This window comes from Coloeus monedula, assembly GCF_965178545.1.
Source record: "Coloeus monedula genome assembly, chromosome: Z".
Taxonomy (NCBI): Eukaryota; Metazoa; Chordata; class Aves; order Passeriformes; family Corvidae; genus Coloeus; species Coloeus monedula.
In genome coordinates, this window is record NC_138822.1 from 33,541,033 (window position 1) to 33,550,354 (window position 9,322).

Genomic DNA, 9,322 nt, shown 5'->3' on the forward strand with positions numbered 1-9,322 from the left:
GCGAAGGCAGGGGGTGGGTGGCAACAGCCGCGGTCCCGGTCCGCTCGGGGACGAACCCCTTTGGCACGGCACGGGCATCGCCGCCGCCCCGACGGCGGGGCAGAGGCCCCCCCGCGCCGCTTCCTTCCCTCCCTCCTTCCCTCCCTCTGTTCCTCTATCTTTCTCTCCCTCCATTCCCCTGTCGGCGCCGGGGAAGGAGGGTGGCGGTGGGGGCGGGAGGGGGCGGGGGCGGACTGAGGGGCTCTGGGCTCAGCGGGGCGGCGCGGGCAGCGGCAGTGTCGCTCCGGCCGGCGGCAGCGCTCTGCCCGCCGGTGCCACCGCGGCGGGCGGTGCCTCTCCCGCCGGCCTGGGGTCGGAGCCGCGCCCCCCGCAGAGCCCGCGGGCACAGCCGCCCGCCTCCTCTCCTCCATCGCCCCGGCCTCCGCCCGCCCTCGCTGAGGCCTTCTCCTCCCCGGAGCCGGCTGCGCTCCTCCCGCGGGCATGAACGGCTATGGCTCCCCGTACCTCTACATGGGCGGCCCGGTGTCGCAGCCACCGCGGGCTCCTCTGCAGCGGACGCCGAAGTGCGCCCGGTGCCGCAACCACGGCGTGCTGTCCTGGCTGAAGGGCCACAAGCGCTATTGCCGCTTCAAGGACTGCACCTGCGAGAAGTGCATCCTCATCATCGAGAGGCAGCGGGTGATGGCCGCGCAGGTGGCGCTCCGCCGGCAGCAGGCCAACGAAAGCCTGGAGAGCCTCCTCCCGGACTCCCTGCGCTCCCTCCCCGGGCCGCCGGGCAACGCCGAGCCCCCCACCCCGCCGCCGGGGCCGTCGCCGTGTGCCGCGCAGCCGCGGGCCTCCGCCGAGCTGGCCGCCGCCGCCGCCCTCCGCTGGGCCGCCGAGCCGCCTCCCGCGCTCCCGGGGCCGCTCCCCAAGGCAGGTGAGGCCGGGCCGGGCCGGGCCGGGCACCGCGGTACCGGGGCAGGAGGGAAGGGGAGGGCCGGGATCCCGGCGGTCGGGGCTCGGGGGATGGGGCCGGAACGAGTAAAGGCGAAGGCTTTCCCTTTCTCCCGACGGGCTCCGTGGAAAGGGAATGGACAGGAATTCCGTCGGGTGCACTTTATCGCTCTTAAAAAGCATGGAGCCGCACAGCGACCGGCCCGCTCCCCAGCCAGAATCGCTTCCACCGCGACTAGTGGAGGGGGCCGGCGAACGCCGCCGCTGCCAACCGTCTCCCCGACGTGCCGCTTCTGGGCCCGTTCCTCAGGCCGGCCGGGAACGGGCCGCATCCCGCGTGGATCACAGCCGCATGTCTTTCTGCCGCTCCCGGTCCTGCTCCCGGGCTGGAGTCGGTGCCCGGCTTCCCGCACCCCGGGCAACGGGCTGCGGGACGTCGTCCAAGACAAGACCTGCATAGAGAGCCTCGGACCAAAAGCGGCGCCAGGAGCCGGAAGGCTTCTGCGGAGCTGTGACGACCGGGGAAAGCCGGGTGGTGGCAGGGGATGAGCGGGACAACCCAGTCCTCCTGCACAGGCCTGTCCCCGGGGCGGCTTGCGACAGGTCGGGGGTGCTGAAACCACCGCCTGCAATGGGCACCTTGTGAGTGCGACCTGTCGGTAATACACGTTTCTGAAGGCAAAACTAGCGCTCCGGAACCGCTGTCGCGTTCCGTCCGTTGTCTGAGCGGGAGCTGACAGTCTTCCGCGATAGGGATACTCGGCAGGCAGGCCGCTGCCAGCCCATTGCGCTCCGCTGACAAGCTGTGACTAAATTTTACGCGGTACCCCGGGAGGGGAATGGCGAACCCTGGGCTCCCGCCGCGCGGGCCCGTGTGCGCTATGGAGCCAGTCCGGCCACGGAGGCGTCCACCAGGGCCCCGGCATGGCGCTCTGCTCCTCCAGTACCGGAGCAGACGCACACCGGGTCCGAGGCGGCGGCACGGCTGACTCCGGCAGTGTGGCGCGGATGCCGGTGGTTTGGGACCCGCTTTCCCTTTTCCGGCCCTTGGCACCGGCTGCCTGCCCTCCGGCAGCCCCGTCCCCCGCATCGCGGCCCGGTTCCGCTGGCCTCTCCCCAGGGCCGGGCATGGGGGTATTTGCCCAAATTTCCCACTAGTCGTAGCCTCCCGCCAGTGCGGATCCTCTCCGCTCTCCGCAGCCGCGGCGGCGCTTGGCCGGGGCCGCCTCCCTGCGTGGAGGTGGCGGGGGATAAGGCCGAGGAGGTGGGGAGAGAAGGAGAAAAACCCGCCTTGCTTCTTCGAGAAAATGAAAGTTCCCATGCGCCAGCACGATATAAATCTGTCGGATAGGAACGATATTAACTTGCACGCTCAACTTTCCTTCACCCTGATATATGGACTTCCCGGTTTAAAAGATTACAGTAATCACGGGAGGAGAGTGTAAAATCGAATCTGATAGCAATAACTTTTGGGGAAGGTCAGGCTCAAGTGAAATGTTACCAAGCAACAGGCATTTTGTTTGCAAAATACAATCAAAGTGTATTGATGAGAAATTCTTCCTTGCCAGCCAGTCAGCACTTTCTGATAACAGCTTTACGGAGAGAAAAAACAAACAAACAAACAAACGAACAACAAAACATAACGGAGATCTGTATAAATCAAGGCCCTCGGCGCTGCCTCTGCCCCCGTTCCCGCCCGCGGTGAGGCCGGGCTAGGGGGGCCGGGGCACCCCGGGACCGTCGGGGAGCCTTTCTAATTACACAGAACTCACCCGCGTGGTCCCCGGTCCCTGATTGTCACCGACGGTTTTTCCCCCAGCTTTTTATGAACATAAGGATTCATGAGAGCAAAGCAAAAAATACCTCCTTAGAGGTTCCTCCTGTCACCTGCCACCAGACGCTGTTTAACCACAAGACTTGTTAATTTCCAACTATCCTGCGTGCTCTGAGCGGCAGGGTTTTCTCTTTCCTCTCTCCCCATTAACTGTAATTGTTGCCGTGAAAACAGGGGATGAACCTCCTGTCTACCCGGTTTCTAAAACACACAGGCGACCCCTTCCTTCTCGAGGACGTTATTCTCGTGAAAAGTTTTTTCACTGCCAAAGGGATATTTCCCGATGTCTGGCAAAATCAGATCCGTTTGCTTTGATTCCTGCTACAATCAGCCATTTCGGTGGGACAGTTCCGAAGTTCTGTTCTAGAAACAACCCCTGTTGCATCTGCCTCTGCTAACCTGGAATGATTCCTCCTCCTGATACCATGCTCACGAACTTTCCTTGCCCACATGAGTGCATGTTGCATTTCCTTAGTAGTAGTTACCAAGACTTGTAAACAATATAATGCTATATTCAGTCGTCTCATATTTTCAGAGACAGCTTCTTAATGCAGCGCAGCTGTTTCTCTGTTAGTTTGAGAACAGTCATTAGTCTCCTACAGAGTATTTAGACCTTCGAATACAGGGAAGAAAGTCTAAAGTGAAAGTAATAAAAAAAACCAGAACCAAAAACAATTCCAAAAGAAAACCCCAACAACCCAAATCAAACTAACAAACAGCTCACTCCTTCAGACAGACAGCAAAAGTAAAAAAAAATCAAACCCACCAGTCAAAAAATTAATCCAAAGCAAACATAAAAGGTCCCACCAAAAACGTAGCCTTAGCTTTTTGTGCAGTTATACTAGTTGTGGTATCAGTCTTTCCTAATAATACGACTAAGGAAAACAGCAGGTGCTTTTGAGATAAAAGAAAATCTCTGTTGCGAAAAGAGCTGTCCTAACAATCAAAGAACAAGGTGTTTTAACAGGGAGTCAGCAGTGGGAATATCGAAGAAGCAAATTCGGTTCCAAAATACTAGACCAACTTTTCCAGACAAGTTATTAACTTGAGGAGAATAACTTTTCCCTCTCACCTATTTTAATTTTATTTGGCCCCTTTGCAACACTTTACTCACGATTGTTAATGTATAAATAATCAAGAAGAACTGGGGTAAATACTGTCCCAAATTCGTATCAGCTTTATTTATTAATTTGTATTTTACTGTAAATGCATGTACAGTTCTCCCACTGTTCTGTTTCATGTGTATCTGTATTTGCATTGCATCTCTGTAGATCTGGGTTGGTGTCTCTGCACACATATTATTTGGTGAATACTCCCCATCTTTTATATCAGTAGGAAAACAGTTTCCCTAGTTTTCCCAGGAATCACAAACTAGATACTTAAATGCAGACAATTTCAAATAGAAGGTGTTGGGAGAAAAAAACCCCCACCCAACACACGCACAAACACAGAAAAAAAAACCAAAACAAAACAACGCTCTCCCCCCCCCAAAAAAAAAGCCCCCCAACCCCAGAACCACACAAAGAAACACCTCCCCAAGCCAGAACCAAAACAAAAAAACCCCACAGAACGGCAAAACAAGCCCCACCAAAAAAAAAAAAAAACAACAAACAAACCACAACAAAAAAACCCAACAAAAACAAACAAACAAAAAAAAAACCAAAACAAAAAAAGACAGCAAACCAACCAAACACCACCACCACTAAAAATACAGCAAAAAGTCGAAGCTCACACAGAACAAAATACAACACCCAAACACCCACAAACGTAAAATGTCTGAGGACGAGATTTCTTTCTTGAAGTCTAGAACATCCTCATGTGAAACTTACGAATTATGGGGAAAAAAAAAAAAGCTTTGGTGAAGAGCAGGAGGTTGTACGTTCTAAATACAAAATTGTTTCTGTACCTGAAAATACAAACATTTGCAATTAATACATGCATGCAATATGCCTACAATTCAGTGCCCACGTAGGGACATTTACAATGCATCTTCACAAATTTTTGTTCATTTGGCGATGTCTATTTTGTGCCAGTTTTAAACAAACGAAAATCCCGGTCGCGGCGGTTCCCATGGAGGGTTGGGGACAGTCCCCGGAGCACGCCTGGTTCTCCCGGAGCGCTCAGCGTAGCGGGCAAGGGGTGTTTCGATGGGGAGAAAGCAGTTAAAGCACAGCCCAACAGAGAGGGAAGCCCCGGCGCCGGCCAGGTGAGCTGTGACACCGCGCACCGCCCCAGCCCGGGCATGGAGCCGCCTGACACCGGCAGCCAGAAATGCTCTCAAAAAAGGCAGAGGGAAAAATACAACAGCCTTCATGCTCAGTGGTAGCCGACAGAGGGTAATTCTCCATGTGTTAATAGCAGCGCTTCGATTTAAATCACCAAAATGTCGTTTTCCGGGTCTGTTCCTGCGAGTCTAACAGCCCGGTGAGATGCGTCTCTATGACCTGTGCTGTTCGAGGAGATTATCCCTGTGCAAAAGCTAAGAGCCGGCATCTGTGCAGTCTCCTGATGATAAAGATGCAAAATTCAGTGGGACAAGTTCTCAGAATTGTAAGAAAAATTTTTAGGCAAGACTCATAAGGATATTTTTAAGTGTACAGAAAACTAAGCAATTCTGAAATATCTTGAAAATAACATTTTGTAAGGATCAGGGAATATACTAGAGATATTTTACCTGATCTGGGAGTGTGTGTGTGTTTGTTTGTTTGTTTTTAATAAACACTTTTTTTTTTTCTCCCCAATAGTACTTTTTCCCATAAAGATACACTGTAAACGTGAGCCTGAGCTATTTCTGAAATATGTCCTCCTTGCATTCAGTCCATTTGGTAATATTGGTCACCACAGTGCAATCTATTTATGTGAAAATTAGGGCTATCATCTCCCTTAACAGCCTCTCTAACTCTGTCAAGACAGGGACAGGGTAGTTGGATGTCCTCAGACTGCCCGATAAGCCTTCAATACACAAATTGTCCATTCACCAAGATTTGTAATAAATGCATAGTGAAGGGATTAGAAGAGAAAGGTAGCGTGAGTCTCACGTTTTCTCAATAATGGATGAGCTGTGCGAATGCCTTAGCACCTCCTCAAAAGGAGGCACGTGCCAGTTTGCTATCGGCAGCAATTCCTGCATTCTACTTCGGCTGCTAAAGCAGGATTGATGCGCTGAGTGTGTGAGAAAAAGGAAACACACACAGCCTTGTCTGTAATATACAACATGCAGAGCTGCTGCTTCTCTGCACTAGACAGACAGCGTAACCAGTGTAAAAACCGGTTCCCCAAACAGGTTATCCTGCTAAAAGGAGTGAGGTCTTTGTAAGGGCGTCTGTATTCCTCAGCTACACACTTATCTTCCACAGCCCAAATTAGCAGCATCCCAATCTCTGTAAGATGGCCCATCATTTCTGCCAGGTGCATCCGTCCCCATGAGGAAAACCTTCCTTTGCCATGCTCACACTGTCGTGTGCTCTGCCAGGATCTCCTCTTTGTAACTCCCATTGTGGCGAGCATGGTGGATTCTTGCTCAGCTCGGGCTTGCTCAGACCCTGACTTCTTTCTATCTGATGGATAAACTGCTTTAATAGTATTTTTTCATGCTGATCTGGTAAACATTACACTTAGCCCACTAATGGATGAGGGGATGCCCTGCCTGTTCCTGTGGTGAGAGGAAGGCAGGAGATGGTGAGCACTGAGGCTCAGGTGCTTACACACTTCTAACTGGTTCCATCTCAGCTGGGCAGGTGGGATCATCAGCACATTTCAGGAATCTTTGCTTGCTTCTTACAGCTACTTTATCTAGTTGGGGTGTTTGCCAGGGGCTTGGAAAACCAAGGAAAGAGTTGGATTGGTTTTTACAGACAGTCCTTCCCATTTGTGTGTTCAAAAGCACTACCCTGTGCAGTCAAAGTAGACTCTGTCAGCTGCAGTTTGGAAAATGATCCTGTCCCCATGCATTGATGTTTCCCAAGAGTATCATCACTGCGCTCTTTGAGAAAAGCCAGCAGAACTGTGTTCTTGGGAAATAACCATGAACAATCACAAGCAAGTATATTGACCCTCTTTTGCAAAAGCAAGCATTCTTCCCTTCTTGCTGGCAAGGAGTCTTATTTCAAAGGATCCCATACCCTGGTCAGGCATTACCAAAGAGTTTTGAGTGCCCATCTGGAGATGGCATGGTCAATGGACTTGTTTTCAGCTCCATACTCAGCCCTCATCCTTCTTAGTTTAGCACACAGAAAGCAAGATACCTGGAACGATTCTTAAGAGAGCTTGTGGGGTCCACATCATTGGAATTATTTAAAACTCAGCTGAGCAGGGACACAAGCAACCTGCTCTTTGTGTAAGGCTGCTCCTGCTTTGAAGAGGATGTTGGACCAAATGCCTTCCAGACGTCCTCTCCAAATCAGAATTTTCTAGAATATGTGCTTGAATGGGACAAGGCATCAGCCACACTTAAGGGTTTAGAGGAAAACCTGTGATCCTTGCTGTGGAAGGAACCCATTTCTATGGGAGGAACCAGTTTCATCAGAGCCAGAACTGGGATGCATTTATTTATTTGAAGACTTTTTAAACCTTCAGCCTGTACTTATAATGGAATGGTTCCACCAATGCTGTTGGAGCTGCAGAGGGAATTTTCATCTCCTAAGTGCCCTCTTCAGCTCACAATGAGATCGTACTAGTGAGGAATCATGATGTGAAAGTGCTGAAGTTCCTCTGAGACCTTGGTGGTGTGTTGCTGCCTTGTAACCAGTGAGAAAGGATGTATATAGCATTTTTGATGCAGCAGAAAAATGATTACAGCTTCTTTGCTTGCACATGAGAGAATGAGACAGAGTATGCCTAGATCAGGCCACATTATTATTTTGCAGTTTTATTCTCATGAGATGTTGCAAAGATACCTTAATTTTGGAAGGATCTCTGAAAAAAAGCACTTTTTTCCCCTTAGAATCCTGGTCTGTTCACTTTAAGAAGACAGCATCCTCAAATCTCTGTAAAAGCTTTTGGCCTCAGTTTTCTGTTAACTTCTCTGACTTCTCTTTGCAGACATGAATGAGGAGCGGTTGGGTGATGCGAGTGGAGCAGACAGTACTGAGACCTACAGTGACAAAGACACAGACCAAAGGAGTTCCCCAGACATGACTAAAGCCAAAAGTTGTTTCAACCCTGAAAGCCCTGAAATTGTTTCAGTGGATGAGGTTGGTTTTGCAGTTCAGAAAAATGGTGGGAGCACAGAGAACCGTCCAGATAGCCCCAAGTACCACCCAGAGCAGAACCACCTCCTGATAGAAGGTCCTTCTGGGACAGTTTCCCTACCATTCAGTTTGAAAGCAAACAGACCTCCACTTGAAGTCTTGAAAAAGATCTTCCCTAACCAAAAGCCAACTGTTCTAGAGTTGATCCTGAAGGGATGTGGCGGTGATCTGGTGAGTGCTGTAGAGGTTCTCCTGTCTAGTCGGTCTTCAGTGGCCAGCGGAGAGAGAACTTCTGCAGAATCTGATAGTCTTGTTTTGCCTTCCAACGGGCATATTTTTGAACACACACTGAGTTCCTATCCTATTTCGTCTTCCAAGTGGTCTGTGGGCTCGGCATTTAGGGTTCCTGACACGCTGAGGTTCTCTGCTGATTCCAGTAATGTTGTGCCAAATCCTCTGGCTGTACCTTTGCAGCACCCTTTCCCTCAGCCACCACGCTACCCGCTGATGCTGAGGAACACTTTGGCAAGAAACCAGTCCAGCCCATTCCTGCCCAACGACGTCACCCTGTGGAACACCATGACGCTGCAGCAGCAGTACCAGTTGCGGTCCCAGTATGTCAGTCCTTTCTCTAGCAACTCAGCCAGTGTTTTCCGAACCTCACCTGTCCTTCCTTCCCGCTCGTCAGAAGATCCTAGGATCTCGATTCCTGATGATGGATGTCCTATTGTGTCTAAGCAACCAATTTACACAGAGGATGATTATGAGGAAAGGTCTGATTCTTCAGACTCAAGAATACTCAACACATCTTCTTAGACCGACATTTGACATGTGACAGCGAAGCGATGCTCACAGTGCAGCTGAACTCCTGGCCCCTAAGAGGAGGGACACATACTCTACAAAACTCTTGCAATTGTATTAAAAAGTGACTTTGCTTGGTATTGTACTATAGCAATAAAGACGTAACTTATTTAATTTCTTGCACTTCACTGGATAATGCCAAATAGCAATACTCTGGCTTTAGTGCTGAGTGTGTGTTACAAAGGAAGACTTTATGGCTACCACTTATGGGACTCTAGAAGACTCATAATGGAAATAGAAGCCCAAGGTCTACTTTGTTCCTTAACTCAGAAAAATGGGGATGTTAAACTAGAATACTTGAATGCTGTTTTATAATTGAGAACTCCTCAGGACATAAGAAATCAAGCAAACGTAGTTCAATTGCAAATGGACTAAAACAAGGACATTATAATCTTATGCCAGTGATCATCCTTGCAATGAAAGAAAAGGCAGAAGAAAGAAATACACACATGCAACTAACATGAGCTGCTTCTGTGCTGTTTGAGCTTGGACACTTTTCAGA

General features: G+C 50.4%; 1 protein-coding gene across 1 annotated transcript; it reads left to right on the top strand.

Moving 5' to 3' along the window:
* Positions 1-480: 480 nt before the first annotated feature.
* DMRT3 (doublesex and mab-3 related transcription factor 3) lies at positions 481-8,775 on the top strand (the record flags this gene model as incomplete). Its single annotated transcript, XM_082301846.1, has 2 exons — positions 481-919; positions 7,811-8,775. The coding sequence occupies 2 exons, from the start codon at positions 481-483 to the stop codon at positions 8,773-8,775; spliced, it is 1,404 nt and encodes a 467-aa protein (XP_082157972.1).
* Between the last annotated feature and the right edge of the window lie 547 nt (positions 8,776-9,322).